Source organism: Siniperca chuatsi, linkage group LG3, assembly GCF_020085105.1.
Source record: "Siniperca chuatsi isolate FFG_IHB_CAS linkage group LG3, ASM2008510v1, whole genome shotgun sequence".
Classification (NCBI taxonomy): Eukaryota; Metazoa; Chordata; class Actinopteri; order Centrarchiformes; family Sinipercidae; genus Siniperca; species Siniperca chuatsi.
Window position 1 is genome coordinate 5,721,332 of NC_058044.1, and position 18,063 is coordinate 5,739,394.

Here is an 18,063-nt window from a genome sequence, read left to right on the forward strand (position 1 = left end):
TGCAGAATATTGTAATGGCACTAAAAAATTACAAATGAACTAAATGACACTTCTAAGAAGAGCCTACACAACAAATAAATGACCCATATGACCATTTTCTGATCTGCCACCTGTATGGTTGAGGTTTAGTTAGGTTTAGGCAACTAAAACTACTCGGTTAATGGAAGGGAAAGATTGTGATTATGGTTTAAAAAAACATTGGTAGGACTGTTGGTAGGAGACAGGGAGGCTTTACAGTTGGACACTTTGAGAGAGGAGGTTGGACAAAAAAGGAGTACAGTGGTTTTGCAATCTCATTCGAACCTCACGCTACTTCCGTCTTTGCCTCAACAGCAATTATTCAAACAATCACAAGAGGCCACCTGACATAAAAATGTAATGTTCTTTAAATGGTGACCAATGCTGCCATTTTTCTGGTGAGGACAGTCTTTTTTCTGGGAAATGTTAACAGTGGTTGTAAAATTAATAAACCACTGAATTATGTGTTGTATAACAAAAATCAAAAGCATAAGTGTATCAATTCATTGTGTTGATGATTAAAAACATACTTCAACATTTTGAGAAATATTTGCTTAGAGTTAGATGAGAAATTTGATACCACTCTCTTATTTGTTGTACAGCTCAAACAAACCAGATATAACATATTAATTAGTGCACTTTAGAGGTGCTTTTAGGCATATTGTGTTACCTTTGGACAGGGCCAGGCTAGCTGTTTCCCCCAGTTTTCAGTCTTCATGCTAAGCTAAGCTAACCATCTCCTTGCTTCATATTTAGTGTAGAGACATGAGTGGTATCGATCTTCTCATATGAGTCTCTCGGCTAGAATGAACTCATAATCCAAAATGTCGAAATATTCGGTTAAATCTGTGTTCATTTGCCAAGGCAGGGTCTTTATCCTTGCATTTATGAGGTTGATAAATATCAATTTCAACTAAATAATCTGATGCACGGGTGAATTTGTATTTGTAGAATATAAGGTAAAATGGAGAAAATCATCAGCAACAACCCAGAAATGTCAAACAACAAAGCACGGAATGCACAGTTTGTTACTGTTGCATGCATGTTGAAGCTGCATGCATTGACAGGAGCATGTATGGACATGTGTGTGGACCAAGACATTAACAAAAGCATCTCATCACCCACAAATGGTGCAGGCAGCTGTAGGCCAATCGGTGACAAGACAGAGCCTCCCTCATTACATCCAGATCAGACTACTGCTGCAGCAGTTATGGCCTTTCAAAGTTTGAAGTTTTGACATTTAATTACAGCATCCCCAACAGGCAACTTGTAATTTCAAAATCCATTGTTCCAAGTTTCTTCAACAGTAGACCAGTAGTGTCTCAGGCACAGTCTGAAACATGTATGGATGAACTAGCAGGCTGAACCAATTGCTACCACTTTGCTTCTTGGTTTATACATTCACTCTGAGTCTCATGAAATGCTATTTCAGGCCAGCAGCACTAGCCTTGTATCTAGAAGCTGTAGTGAACAAGTTTACATATCAGATGCTGCAAATGGCAGCGAGAGATAACTGTAAAATATCTGAACTTTGGTACCTAGAAATCCTGAAATGTTGTGTAGGAACCGTACCTCCTCTGTGAGTTAGCCTTTGTACTGTATAGCCCACAGCTACGTTGCTGCAGTATGTGTAGGATGTGAGCTCCTTGCATCTGAAACGTCAGAACTCATCTTATCTGAGAGAATCTATTTCTTGGTGCCAGTATGTACTCATTCTCTTTAGATGAGGAGTTTGCTCTGCATATTCAATGCAGTCTAAATGTAATTTATGATCATGTTAGTAGATAGTAAATCCAGTATCAGGATCAGCTTGTTTTGTTCTAAATATTGTTTCCCTTTCTACTTGGATGGAGATCTAAATGTATATTGCAACACACACTATGTTAAAGGGTCACTCCACAAATTTTACACCTGAAGTTCAGTTTATTTGTCATGGGGGGTGGGAGTACTTCCCAACCCGTTAAAATAGTTGCATAATGTCTTCTGTGGCTCTGGGCTTGAGACTTAATATTTCTAATAGACAGCCGGTGTTACAAACTGGATGTGTTTGAAAGAAGTGCACTTAGGAGGTGGGAAGGGTCTAATGAAAGATGCTCTCAAGTTGCATTACAGGATACGTAGGATCCAGTGTTTTTGGAGTTTGAGCCATGCTAAAGACTAAAACTTAAGCTATCTCGGCATCTGCTGCTTCTGCTGTGATTAATTAAAAAACTCGCATGAAGATATTAACCTGATGCATCCATGAGCAACAAATCGCCGTTATCAACAACATGCAGCAATGTAGCTTCAACCCATCTTTGCCTCCAAGTAGAGAGTAAAACATAAACAGTTTCTGTTACCTCTTGGCCAGCCTGCTGCACTGAGTATCTGAGTGTTTGTGTGTGTGCATCTGTGTCTATATCCCTGGCAATCCCCATGAAAATACCATGTGGCTACAGAGCAGCCTATCACAAGAGGGAGACAGTTGCCGTGTTTATGGCTCCAGTGAGGGAGCTGTCCATTTCAGCACCACGAAGAGGCAGCAGTAACCATGGTGCACTGTGAGGATGAACAGGACGTGACTAATAAAACACACACAAACAAAACAAGAACATTTATACGCAAACTTCAGAATATATTTAGAGATATAATTAAAAAGAAATACAGAAATTATCCTGTCGCATGTGCAGTTCAGGTCTACATTCATTCAGATTCTGGGTTTTGTGCTATATTTCCACCTACATGCACCACTGACATCTACATTTTGCATGCATACCTAAATAGTTTTGGCCAGTCAAAGCATACTTTACCTTCAAAATAAACACATTGTATTGTGTACTTTGTGATAATCTTTGGAACATCTGTCTAAATATAATATGAAGTATATTTCAGTGGTTGTGACAGTATCAGAATCATTGTCTTCTCTGCGGGGTGAGGGGATATTAAACATATGACAGAGTCAAACATACAGAGCACGGATCACTGAGCTTTACAGCCTAACACATCTATTTTTGCTGAACCCATCTAAGCCCTTAACTGCTCGGTCAGGTGTTTTACACTCACCGCTCACCCCTTTCATCATTTGTGTCTCGTATCTCCTCATCGGCAGGAAATTAAAATACATGTCAGTCTGTTGGAAAAGAATAACCTGCTGCTGATAATAATGTGACACCTTCTTGATCCCTGTCAGAAAATTGTCCTTTTTCTTGCCCGCTCTTCCATGAAGAGGTCAGAGGTCGGATGGCACGGGGTGGTGCCTTGCTCCAGGACACAGCAGGGTGGTAAGCTGGCTGAACTGGGTTTGTACTCCTTTTTAAGCATTAGTCACACCTGCTGCTTAATGAAATGGAGTCAGAATTGCACAGATTCGTTTAAATTACCATGGTCTGTCTCCCCTGAAAAACATAAAATAAACCACACAATCTAACCCCAGTTTCCTTTAGCAATTTAGGGCAACTGCACTGCAAAAAATATCTGCCTTAACAAGTTATTTGTTCTACATTCAGGGCTTATTTTAACAGGTCCATTGCTACCATCGAGGTCAAACCTTCTATATTTTTGGGGGACTTTCAGGGGTTTAGTAACCATGGGGGGAAGCTTACATTACATACACATGGACAGTGTTTTTGGACTTATTCCAGTATTTTTAGACCCTAAAACTTTACATTTGATAACTTTTAGGCTAACAAAAATAAATGAATAAATGATTCAATATGTCTCCACCAGAACTTTGTTCCTGGCAATACTTAGACTTTGGGAAATAAAAAGCTTACATTTTATTTTACAGGTCCGTGATTTCCTAACAATTTCCTAGGTTTCATTGAAAGAACTGTATAATTTGTTACTAAATACATGTAAAATAGATAATGTTCTGTTAGTTAGTGTTTAGTTATTTGAGTGTAAAAGCTCAATTTAAGTAAATATTGTAGGAAATATAATTGAACAGCTAACTCAATTATTATTGTTGTTGTTATTTTTGTCTTTTTTTATTTTATGTCATTTGATCTAATTTTTTAATCTAATTTTGTTCTGTTTTAATCTGTAATTCTGTTTAAATATTGTTCCACTGCATTTCTTCACCTCATGTAAAGTATTTTGAACTGCGTCTATGTTTGCAAGGTGCTATACAATAAAAGTGGCCTTGCCTTACCTTCAATACTTTGGAAAGGATCTCAAGAAAAATGACTCTAAAGAAAATAATTCAACAAACAAGTTGATGGAACACGTGAAATGAAGCCACATGTGCTTTTTTTGTTCAGAAAAATGAAATACTGAGATTCAGCATTAGATGAACTGACTTGTTGAAAAGGACAATTTTTTGCAGTGCTGCTGCTGCGCACGGAACATCTCTCCCCCCCTCTCTCTCGTCCTCGCTCTCTGGTTGTGTCGATTTTTTTCATCCTCTGCTTCTAACCATCATCCACCCCCTCCTCCTCCTCTCCTCTCTCCACTTCTGTCTCAGCTCTGCGAAGAAGGAAAACGAGGAAACCAAGGATTGATGTGTTGCTCCACTTGAAATTTAATATTTTTTGCGCACATAATCCCCCACGCCTGACAGCCTTGCCAAAAAAATCATTGCTTTTGATGATTTCTGATGATTTTGATGTGATGACAGTAAACGGCTGTGTGTGTATGTGCGCTCGTTGTGCTCCGGTTGGCCGTGCTATAACCGTCTAGGATCGTTTGGATGCTGGAGGAAGAGGCTCTCACGCTCCGGGAAGCTTCGTCCATCCCTCCCTGTCCTCTTAATTCCTGCGACCGGCTGCATGACCGGTGATGCTCGGCCTCTCCGCCTGGATGCGCCCCTCTCTCCGCGGTGTGCCGTCGGTACCGCTGCCTGTATCCCCCTATAGCAGATTTCCACTGTCGCCGGAGAAAGGTCTAGGGACCACATATGGAAACTGGGGATCAGAATTTTAGGAAAAAGGAAAACTAAGCAGGCTGTCGTTTGATTTCCATAACTTAATATTTTTTCCTCCTCTTTTTTGGCTTGATTTTTTTTTTTATTTGGAGAGAGGGGTTGATCGTCCCTGGTTGGTTTATTTTCCTTCATCTCTTAAGGAATGGCTGGTTTTCATGGCAGTCATGGTACCGGCTGATTATTTGGCATTATTTATCATTCTGTCCTTGATTTTGGGGGAGCTCTTGATTCTGCTGGTTTGAATTTGTTCTTTCATTTCTTTCAGCACATCCAGTCCTTATTTTTTTTAAACATATTTTGGGCCCTGCCTGTCTGTCTTGCCTGCCTCCCTATTCACACAGAATACATGTGATAGCGTGATTCTTCAGAAACGCTATGGAGACAAGCCTCCATAGTTCACTGATCCACTGGCTTACATCAAGGTAGTCAGATCTCATCCTGAATTGTGTCATCATCTGTTGGAGGTGTCTGCTTTTGCCTTTTTTGGGGCCATTTTAAAGAAATCAGGCCGCCAACTGTGTTAGTCTTAACCACCCTCCACCCCCACACCCCAGTGTTTCTTCATCCCTTTTCAGTATGAATTAATTCACACTGCGTGCATGCGTGTGCTCATCCGTGTACAGGTGTGTGCGAGTGAAAGTTTGGCTCTGTGAACGAGTGTGTGTGTGTGTGTGTGTGTGTGTGTGTGTGTGTCTGTGTTTGTGTGTGAACCGGAAAATGACAGTGTAGGCTGTATGTGACGGCCTATGTGGGAAAAATCAAGCGCTACATGCACATCATTCCATATATCACCGTTGAAGCTGTGAGGATTGTAATACATGTAACTGCTTTAGTCAGCTCAGAAAGCCGAATTCAGGCCTGAGACGACCACAGAGAAACGGAGCAAAATCCTCCATCTTCTCATTATCTTTTTCAGAGTTTGACATTTAGAGGCCTTCCAACTCAACAAAGTAGGCCTAGATCCCAGACCAGGTCTCTTGTGAGATCTGCTAGAAGCCTGTGTTTTTAGGTCAACTTTTTTTTTTTCCAGAGCAGGGCAACTTACTGCCACTTGAGGACTAGAATTTAGAAACCTCTGTAGCTGAGGGTTCTGTCATCCTCGCCAAAGTCTGTTTGACCCGTCTGTTGGGCCAAACAGCCACCCATTCTCCCCAAACCTTCACCTTCATCTTAATTTTCACCTGTTTGCTGTCCCACCCCAAAACCAACCATACGATTTCCCCCGAGCTCCCCTAACTCCCCTGCCCCCCCAGCGCCCCCCCGCTACCGTTGTCCGCCCGACACCGCCCACCCCCCGTTTTCCGAGCTGGCGTGGCGACGCAAACTCACAAATATTTACTTCCTGTACATCAAGAGGAAAGGGGGCCCCCCTTTCGTGGAATGCGGCAACATGGGCGTGTTTGACCGCGGAGTTCAGATGCTGCTGACCACGGTAGGGGCCTTCGCCGCCTTCAGCCTTATGACCATCGCAGTGGGGACAGACTACTGGCTGTACTCGCGCGGCGTCTGCAAGATCAAGAGCACCAACGAGAACGAGACCAGCAAGAAGAACGAGGAGGTGATGACGCACTCGGGCCTCTGGAGGACCTGCTGCCTGGAAGGTGAGCCAGAGATGCACTGAAGAAGCCATATAGACACGCACAGATACACCAACAACACCCCGCTCAGGAACACAGGCAGATCGATTCCTACATGCCCACACACACATACACACAGTCCTGCATTTGCACTCACATGCCTACACATATGCTCACATGCCCACACTACTCTGTATGTACTCTGCATCCATTTCCACACATGAAAACACTCACTCTCTCTAACCAAGACACACACCTCTGCTCTATCTATCTATCTATCTATCTATCTATCTATCTATCTATCTATCTATCTATCTATCTATCTATCTATCTATCTATCTATCTATCTATCTATCTATCTATCTATCTATCTATCTATCTATCTATCTATCTATCTGCATACTTCCTTCTCCCTGCCTGCAATCTGTGACATCATATCCTCATTTGCCAAGTATTATAGGTCATTTTTATTAAGTCCTTTGCATTCCTGCACAAAGTGTGTACCCACTCTTTCATTTCATAATGATTTACCTTTCATTTTAAAATTGCAGCGTTCTTCACTTCTTTCCATTTAGATTTAACCCAGTGTTGAAATGTTGAGCGATGAATGCAGCTTCTTCCTAACAGGTGATTTAGATGAAGCTTCCAACAAATGGTGTTTGGTTGCTTTCTTGTCCAGGGTTTGGGTTGTCATTTTATATCTGACATTGCTGGAGTGCAGATTGGCCTTTTAATTGTCCCAGCAGAGAGCAGCTCGGCTCACATAGCAAACTGCCTCAATGGACCCAAAGGACACACAGGGTCCAGCAAGGTATACAGCTGACTCATATGTCCACCAGTCCTGCTATAAGCTTGTAATTGTTGTCATTTTACACTCTGTTGAAAGGAAATATGGAAAGAAAGTATGGAAAACTTTACATGGTTAATGACTGATAAACAAAAAAGCCAGATGTCTCCAGCAGTCTGTACTGAGACTGATGAACAGGCACACAAGAGTTTTTGATTTTGATTTGATATTCCTTTTCCATGTCTATGTAAGAAGTGTTTAGTAATCTCAGTAATCCTTCCTCTTCTCCATACTAGCCTTGAAGTATTAGCTAACCTGTGCTGTCTACTACTACAGTCTACTGTCTACAAAATCCCCAATCCTTGTTCCACGAAAAAATGTCTTTCAAAGTTGAACCAAATCCAATGTGAAGCTTCAGCAGTTTGATTTAGCCAATTCAAGTGGTTATTTTACCATCTTTTGAGAACAAATTCCCTCTTATTTGCTTCTTCGTTGCTGTGTCTGTGGCAGAAGGATACTCACCAGTGTCACGTATCTGCATTGTTCTGGGTATGTTGTTTGTTGAACCATCATGTGAGGTTTGACTGAACATTGGAATGCGTTTTTTTTTTGCATGGAACAACCCCCATTTCTGATAAAGTATAAAGAGGAAGAAGGATTCCAGAGACCCAAAACCTTCACATATTTGTACTGGTCAATGTTTAAGTTGAGGTCTGACTGCATCACATGCAGTTTTGTCTGAGGCCTTGGTCAGAACCAATATCTGGGGTTTACAGGTAAAACATTTCATCTTCCTCCTTCGACTCCCTTTTTGTACCAAAAATTACAAACCCCTTTGGAACTTTTTGAGTTAAAATGTGGACAGTTGCATCACTGCTATACAGGTTTGTTTGGGAGCTGAGGTGGAGAAAAATCTGGTTTAAATGTGGCATAAACTGACTTTGCCCTACATAACATATCCTTCCATACATTATTGAAACCTATTGACAAATAAAAGCATTGGGTGTGTGTATTAGAAAGAGAGACAAATGAGAGTGTATATAAAAGAAAAAGCAAAGTCTTAAGATTGTGTAGTGTGTGATGCAATGTTATGTCTTGTAGTGTGAGTATATTTGCGATCATACAGAAGAAAACCTGCGACCCTCTCTTTATGTGTGAAACCAAATTCGAAACTTGATCTGATCTGAGCCTGTCCTAGTCCTAATCCCAACAACTGCCACTAAATACCTAAGTGTTACCATTAACTTCAACCTTTTTCTGATTTTAACCTTAACATCATACTAAAGTCATAAGCCTCTAATAACTTCTAAAAGAAGACAGGACTAAACTAAAGTTTGCTGTTTCTCACCAGGATAGCAATATAAGCGCATTTACACCATGCCTGTGTGACCCATCTTCATCCTGAATCACATAATACCTGGTCCCAGATTCACCTGATTCACAGGACAAAGCCATGTGCTGATGACATAGTTTCAGTACATTTGCGGTGTTTCTCCCATGATTCAGTTGGTCGTCTTACAGTGATTGCCGCAAGAATAGCAGCTGTCATGTCATTATAAATGTGGGTTTATGAGGGAAGGAAAGACAGAGAGACATACAGGCAAAGAAATATGATCTAACTTTGACCCAGCTACCCTAGCGCCATATTTTGAAACTTTTTACCCAGTTTCCAAGTTTGTGCTGACATTTTTATGTATGCACTATGCACTAATGCTGTGTTCATGTAATATGGTAGCTTCTGATTGCCATTTTGGGATTTGTAAATACATTGAAATTAACATCTAAATGGTAATTATGATGTGGAATGACACACGTTGCTGAGTCAAACCTCTTTCTATAGTTAGATGCATGTAATAATAAACACCTACCTATTACTCATGTACTATACTGTGTGTTTCTGTGTGTGTGTGTGTGTGTGTGTGTGTGTGTGTGTGTGTGTGTGTGTGTGTGTGTGTGTGTGTGTGTGTGTGAGATTGTGTGCACTCATGCGTATCCAGTTATGGTGTTGACACTGTGACGTGACTCTCTCTTATTGTGAGCTCACATTGTCGCATTTGTTGAGCCATACAGCCTGATCCTGTCACCCACCTGGTTATCCATTGTCACAAGGCCTCAATGTAGCATTAAGAGCTATCATAAGATGAACTGTAATGAGCTCCTCACCTTAGTTCATGAGTAATCATTTAACTACAGTGGCATGTATAGCAGAAGTCCCTCTATATGTAGTAATCTTCATCTATTCTACATCAGTACTGCAGCTAGTTTTTTAACCTTATGGAGACGCAGAGAAGTCCAATGGGAAACTAAACTCTTTACAACATGCTAACTAAATTTCCAGATCTGACATTACGGAAACATTTGTTGAAAAGTTGGAGTTCAAGTAAAGCACATGACATTTAAATTTTGTATCTTAATCAGTAAGAACTAGTGCTAATTTAATGTCAGGTCACTCATCAATTCAATACAAAAATGCCAATCATGAAGCATTGGAGGTTGAGGTTAAACTCATACCACAATCTCAAATGATGGTTGTACATACTCACTTATTCTCCAGCTTTACAGTGTTTCTATTTTACACCTCAGTTCCACATTATACCTGGCTAATGTTTAATTAATGTTTTGTTTCCTTGTGTTTGGTTCATAGCAGGTTAAACTCTTCCTGGATCGGAGTCTTTTCATGTTCAGACTGGTGGTTTTCTGCTGCTAACAGGGCAGATATCACAGCACACGATGTGCAGGTGAAGCTGAAACATTATAATAAATAGACGGCTGTTTAAATAAATCTCATATTACATCACTACATTCAGTAACCCTTCACTGCCCCAGAAAAAGATACATTTTCTCAGCTTATAAGTACTAAATATTGCCCTCCTTCCTTTGCTACATCTTTATTCTGCTACAGTAGTTTTTTTCATATAAGCCTACCACGATTAAACAGATGAAACATATGTGTTGTGCTTCTTCTGTTTTTCCAACAAAATCTGCACGACACCTTTAAATACTTACAATCATTTATCATTATTAAACAGGCTTACCGAAGCATATGCCAATTTTCTTTACCGCACACATTTTTTCCTAGCTGTTAATACTGCTTACATTTGATCTGTTTGGGGTTAGAAGTCACACAAACACAACATACTGAGCTTTGTTGTCATCTTATTGTACTACAACTACTTCTCCTACTTGCCTTAAACAGCATGGCTTGGTTCTATGCTATGCAGGTTAGTACTACAGTAAAACTTTTGACCAGGACAGGAAGAGTAGACAAGGTCAGGCCTTAAGGCTCTTAGAGACAGTGATGTCTTGGCTATTCCTTTGTCTAAGTTGGAGTCTAAGAGAAAGAAAATAAAATGTTGTCCATGCTATTGCTGTTATGTCCCCAGCCTGCAGCAAACCCTGCAGCCTGCCGAAAACGAGGCTTAGAACTACACAAAGTTAGAGTGGGTGTGCTTTGTACAGCTCCACATCTGTGAGTGGCTCAGAATCTCCAGAATGTCCAAAAAGAAATCAAGTCTGATACACGCTTTTAGGTTATTGAGATATACCTACTCAGGCAGATAAGTATAGATAAGTTACAGTATGACGTGTAAACTAGACTACACCAACAAGGTGTACTACAAAAGTGAAAGCCTTTTTGAAAATAAAAAGAAAATCTTTTGATCTTTTGTTTAGCTCATGAAAAAATGAGTTCTGCACTTTGAATGGTCGTGATGCAGGATGAAAGAACATGTATACACTCTTCTCAATGATTAGCTGGTTTTATTTGAAATTACCTCAATAGAAAATAGTGTGCAACTTGTTTCACATCGTTGCTTTTTCAAGAACTGTTGAAAATTGCTAATTTGGTGCAGGTGTGATAAAAGCTACCTGTGATCAACCATGTGACTAAATTATGTAATCATATTAACAAGGTCATGGGAATAAATTTATTGTTGCAAATTTGGAACTACTTAGACGCTGTTTGTTGCGTGTTTAAGGACAAAATGTGTTTATTTCTTAAGACAGAGAACATGAAATCTTGGCAGAGGTTTCAAAATTGTCAAATCACCAACACATTTGTCGATGTGAATGCAGCCACGCCAACTCACTCCATGTGATATGCTTATTTTCCCCGCTAAGTGGCTTTACTTTTCACACTCTAAGCTCACTCAGTGTCCTTGGCACTGGAGATTTGAAATGGTTAAGAGCAGAGAGGAATCTGAGAGAGATCCAGCTCGCTCTGTGTGCTTCGCCTTCAGAGCTACAGTTGCTTTATAGCTGCGTGGTGCAGAGAAGAGAAAGAGAGAGGAAGAGAGAAATTGGGAGGTGTTGAGAAAGAGAAAAAAGAGGGAGAAAAAAGAACAAGAGAGAGAAAGAGCAGGCAGCCCTGGTTTTCTGTCACACCCCCTCAGGCATCCTGTGCTATCTTTAACACACAGGCCTACGTTCTATCTAACCTATCTTGCCCCGGCTTTTAACATAATACGTCACAGTGTATGCTTTTATTTTAATGCTTGGGACATGATGTACATGATTTGCAGATACCAGTGACTGACTGACTGTTGCAGTTCTGTCATGACAGTGACATGTTAGCATCACAAAACAGGAAAGATCACACATGACATTTTCATGTTGAGCCTTGAGTTATATATTGCAGATTTGATTATGTCTCTGCTTTCATGCTTAGGCCTGTATACAAATGTAAGGGTGTTTGAGTGTGTAAGGCGGGCTGTCTCAGAACTGGAGTGTATACGGCGATGACATTAATTATGCTAATAGCCATCAGCTCCGTTAGCTTTGCAGTGCTGATTGTCAACAGAGCCTCTTCACGCTGCCTCTTTATCTAAAGCTCCAGCTAGTGATACGCCAGGATAGGGAGTAATTTATTACATGGAATCAGATTACAAAAATAATCTGTGTGCACAAAGACAAAAACACAGACCGCCTCTTTATCTAAAGCTGCAGTTAGTGGTTCAGTGGATGGGGAGCACAAATGACATGTAATCTGATTACTGAAGTAATCTGGTTGGAAAAAAATCATATGATCTTTCATATCAAGCACCAGTCAGACAGTAGGTAGGCATGGGGACTAGCACATTACATGTAATCTGATTGCAAAAAAAAAAAAAACACACACTGGTGCTTTATCTTAGGCTTCATTACTTGATATGATGGGATGGTAAATGATTATTACGAACAGATTTATTCAAAAGTCGCCTGATTATGTGTGGTCTGGGATCTGTAGGCTGCCAGATAGCAAATCATTTTGGTGATGAAGATACAGATACAAATTACAGCCTGCACTTGTCTCATGTTTTATATTACTAGGTGGAATATTAGTGGTATATGCTCAAATTGTGATAATATTTATGTTTAGGCTTTCCTTGTGTGTGAAAATACAAGCCCATAACATTTCATATATTTATTGCAGGTAATAGTGCTGAAGGGCTGTTTAGTGCACATGTGTAAGTCAGCAATTAGAGAAAATTAGAGAAGTCTGCTCGGCGTGAAAAGAAACACATCTGTTGACCATGTATTATGGGATACAACATCAAGTTAATAATTACGAATGAATGAATAAGATAATGAATAATGAATTAATTAAGTTAATAACTTAATGGCCTTATATAAGATACTGTGAAACAGCCTGAAATGGAGAAAGACTCAGTAATTGTTTCCAATGGAACAACTGTATTCTAAGAAGCACCAGACATGACAAACCACCTTGATGTTGGAGTGTCAACAAAATCAAACTGCAGAACATGCCATACAGAACAGGACATATGATGTAATAATTTTACCCACAGTTATGGTGTAATACAACTACAAACTACCACTGATGCTTCCTGTGTTGTTGCCAAAGTAGCCTTTAAGATTATGATCATTTCTGTTGCCTCCAGTGGACTCTCTGTTGCAGAAGGTATCACTCTGGGTTCATCAACTCTGGTGAGCATTTCACAGACTGCAACCAACAACCTTTTACTGTGTTGGAAAGCCGGTGGTTTGAATAATAATGTTAATGGTTGATCACCAAAGACCTGTGGGACCTACTGTATTGCAATTCAAGACTCTCCCATCCTAACTGACAAAATGGTAACATTTCACATGATGGAAATGCATTTTAATGAACATCTGGAGGTGAACCCCATCGCTTCATTCACATTTTGGATTTAATTTACAGTTAAAGAAAAAAAAAGTTATTTCCACACATTTCTGACATCATAAGTGACCAGTTTTAAGGAGAGCAAAGGTCAAAGCCTTAGTCCCTTCACAAAAATGCTAAAAGATGTAGCACACTGTTTATGATGGAAGAGTACTGTGTAAGGAAATAAGAGTCATTGTTCTGCCTCTGCACTGAGGCTGGCAAACAGTCAGCATCCAGCAGCGCTCTGTGGGCGTGCTGTTGTTAAAACTGTAATAGAAATGACTGACAGGTCACGGCAGCTGTCAAACCTCAGCCGTCAATGTGCTGCAACCACCCAACTCCTGGAGACTCATCTTAACAAAGCAACAAAAACCTATTTGAAATTATTTTTAGATTCATAACTTATTTAAATGGCAATATCAGTTTTTTCTCTATCACCTAAAGTCTAAGCCCACCAATCTGCAGTAACAGCCAGAAAATCCTGAAAATCATAGACTCCCTCTGCTTTGAAAAATATGTTGCCTTGATGTGAATGTAAATAATGTGTATTGTTTTTTTCCTCACATGACACCATAAGACTTTTTAATGCAGTCATTACAGTATTTACGTCATATCAAACTGATAATACCTGATATTCTCAATGTGCAGTAATAAGTGAAAATAGACCCTATTAGACCCATAATTTGTCATTATTGGAAATGTTAGCATGCTAACATGCTAAACTAACGATGGTGAACATGGAAAATATTATACCTGCTAAACATCAGGCCATATTCGCAAACATTATGAGAATACTCTCAGAGAGCTCCTAACTTAGGAGTGATTTAGGAAAATTCTCAGAGCAACTCTGAGCAAGGAAGGGACAGAAACGTTTACCTTAGTGAGAGGTGTAGTTGACCCTGTTGCTAAGTATAATACATTCTTTTAAAAGGTTTGATTGGTTGATCCAAAACAAAGAAATATAAATACACTTTTAGTGACAGTAAAATCGATCAGAGAATTTAGTCTCTATTAAGACAATAATTATTAATGTAATTCTGAATATTATTTTATGTAATGAACATCTCTGTTGAATAAACTGTAAGCCATACTTTAAAAGTAGCCTACAAATTTTTGCTACTTGCGCAGTTGCCTATTCACATGCTAGTTGTTATATTTATTTGCTTACGTTTATTTACCATGCTGGTAATTTTATTATCTAATCTATTTGATATTAACGGGGGATAAATGGCTCAGCTTTCATCAATTTCTGTGATTGCTGGCCAGTCTATATAAGTAGCGGCATTAGTTGACATGTAACTCTACCATTAACCAGCGAACAAGCAAACAGTAATGCAAGTAAAAGAAACAGAAAACCCAACTGGACAGAGGAACAATGTTTAATATTAGCTCAATTAGTTGACAGGCGTAAAACCATTTTAAGACGAAAATTGGGCCCCGGTGTTACAGTGTAAGCTAAGAGGCAGGCATGGGATAATATAGTGCAGCAGATTAATGGCTCATTCCCTTTGGTTGTGCGCAACAGTGAGGAGTGCGAGAAGCGGTGGTATGTGTTGCCGTCTAAAGCGAGAGGGGAGATTGCAGCACACAAACGGAATTCTTCATGCACAGGTGAGTGCTATACCACTAACTTACAACTGCTGGCAAAGTTAACTTAAATACAGAATTATATGTGCCCATATACTGGATTGTTTTTAGGGGGTGGACCACCTGCTAAACAGCTTTATCAAGTAGCAGAGACTGTATTTAATGTACGTGGACAGTCAGAAGTAAGCATCACCGGGCTGAAGGAAGGCACAGACAGTTCAATAATTCAGCTGATGGAAATGCGACAAAGGTAGGACAAGTTGGTTTTCATAAACCAATAGGCAGGTAGAATATCAAGAACAAATTTTATTTAAGTTATAGGACATATATAGGCCATTTCTCATATTTCTCTTGTATAATTACATGCTCAAGGTGGTATTCCGTGAAATGAATGAAAACAAGTAAAAACTAAACAATAATTAAACGTGTTTTCCCCTTTTCTGCAGCATGGAGCCATCAGACGAACTGGGGTCTTCAACGTCGCAGGTGTGCGACCTTCAGCCTGAAGTGTCTCCATTAAGCCTGCCTGCTGCTGCCACTTCAACATCACCCCTGCTGGACAGAAAATTGGAGATTGAGATGGACGTCCTCAGGCAGCTCAAAAGAGTCCTATGTTTACATGAGGACTACGACAAACTAAAAATTGAGCTTCTAAAAAATAAATTACATGACTAATAGAAATTATGCATTCATGTGTCTTTATAACAACATGCTTTTTAATGTAATGCCTAGTAAAATTTGCATGGTATGTTGGTTCAATACAGCCACCAGTTTTTAAATTACATTGACTGTAACTTTGTAAATTGGGCTCTGTGAGGAAGCCCACTCTGGGAAAAGTTCCTCCTCTGTGGAGTGTGACTCTCTTCATTATCATCCTCGTCTTCATCACCGTCACCATGACTGTCACCATGACTGTCCTCAAGAGGTTCTGGGATTTGTCTGGCTTTGAAGATGTTGTGAAGTACTGCACAGGCTGCAATGACTTTGCAGACCTGATCTGGTTTCAGCCACATCTCTCCATGTAACACAACTGCCTCTTCAGCTGGCCAATACCCCGCTCAACTACTGTCCATGTTTTCTTATGGGCCCTATTAATCCATACATATAAATCAGACCAAGGCAACTGAAAATAATGTGAATAATGTTCAACACAGTACATGTAGTGTAGGCTATTTGAGGGAAATATTTAAACAACTAGGATACTCCAACACATTTGTTGCTCTTTAAATTGTATTTCCACGCATAATAGATGCTAATGTTTAGGCCACCTGTTGTAATTTAGCTGTGGTCCCGGTCTGGATGGAGGTGTAAGGAGCCATGGTTTGCATGGATAGCCACTGTCCCCTAACAAGTGGCAAACTGGCTGGCACATAGTCTCCTTCAAAAAGCTGGCCACTCTCAGACAGTATCCGTGCATCACGTGTTGAGCCTGGCCATTTTGCAACTATGTCCAAAATCTTGTAGTCCGCACTGAAAACCATGTGAGCATTGATGCTGGTGGTGCCTCTTTCTGTTGACAAAAAGTCAATTCTAATGGTGCGATAATGCAACACCGGGGATGTCCATGAATGCCCTTTTGTGAGCCTGCAATTGTTTGTGTGATCACTCTGCTGATGGAAGGTTGCGACAGACCCAAGTCATCACTGCTGCACTGTTGCATTTTTCCAGTTGCCAAATATCTTAGTGTTGCGATCACTTTCATTCCTGGCATTATAGCATTGGGTGGGAGACGTGAGCGCATCTCTAATGAGATCGACCACAAACATTATCCCTGCACGATCTAATCTGTAGCATTCCATTTACTCACTGTCATTTAGCGTTTGGAGAACCTACCTCTTTGTCTTTCCGCCATTTTCTCCTCTGCTTAAGAAATTCTAGAAAAGCTAGGGTAGGTAATGTTAATACATTATCTTACATTAACCCCTTAATGCTTGTTTCAGTTTAGTGTTCATTGAAGCAATAGGATGTTTACACTGAGTGAAATATTAAAACCCAAGGATTCATGATTTTCATGGCTGAGCCATTCCATCAAATATGTAAATATTAAATATATAGATACATATATACAATATTTGCATCATTTAATATAAATTTCCCCAAAATTGAGCCTGATATATTTGGAATCTTTGAGAGCTTTGGGATCTCAACTAGCATTTAATTTAAAGTTGTGTGGGTTTTAGCTAAACAGCATGACACACTGACTAGTCAGTCAGTGAAGTGTTTAAATACTTCAACTAGTGACTACAAAACTGTCTGTATAGCTAATCTGGTTGAAATGGACAGTTGAAAGTTGCCGTCACTTAGAACACTACAGACATAACAGATACTTTATTGCTGTAGTTTGAAACTTAAACAGAACAGACAAAGTGCAAAGTGTGAGAGTGATGCATACAAAGGCAGCAACATGTACACAAGATAAACATCACATTAGGTACCTAAACTTGGAAAGACTACATTCCAAATCCCTTCTTCTTTATCAAACACACATGCAGTATCAAACTATGTGTATTTGTATATTTCTGCTCATAATGGCATGCACTTGTGTAAATGTGCACACACACACACACACTGACACACACAGTGAGCCTGAGCCTCCTGATATCACACGTCCCCTCTATCCCCACACTCTTCCATCCAGCAGCTATCGAGTCTGCTCCAATTGGATTGACTCTGTGTGCCTGTCATCCTGGACGGATGGCCCTGTGTTGGTGGTCCAGCTGTGGAGGTTGGCTCCAGAGATCCAGCCTGTCGCGGACTTCCATGATGGATCTTGCCTCAGGACAGTCTCTCACTCCTAGGCACAGACCGCCACTGCCCTGGGGGCCCCAGCCTTGACAGGTGGAGCTCAGCAGGCTCTAAATGCTGCTATTAATCTCCATCATGCCAGGATTGAGAGCTAGCGAGGTGTGTGTGACAGGAGATATGTTTCTGGGAATGAGGTGTGAGTGTCTGAGAGTGTGTGCTCCGTGTGTGTATGTGTTTGTACCAGCATTCAATTTTAGCTTTCATCACACTCAAAATCATTTTGTTACTGAAGACATCAGAATCCTTTGAACCTTTGAAAACCTCA

General features: G+C 40.2%; 1 protein-coding gene across 1 annotated transcript in view; it reads left to right on the forward strand.

Moving 5' to 3' along the window:
* The first annotated feature begins 4,405 nt into the window (after positions 1-4,405).
* Positions 4,406-18,063, forward strand: part of LOC122871536 (voltage-dependent calcium channel gamma-2 subunit-like) — a 61,396-nt gene continuing 47,738 nt past the window's right edge. The window contains exon 1 of the mRNA XM_044186751.1: positions 4,406-6,519. Within this exon, the coding sequence (XP_044042686.1) occupies positions 6,309-6,519 (211 nt within the window). The 5' untranslated portion in view covers positions 4,406-6,308. The remainder of the gene's footprint in view (positions 6,520-18,063) is intronic.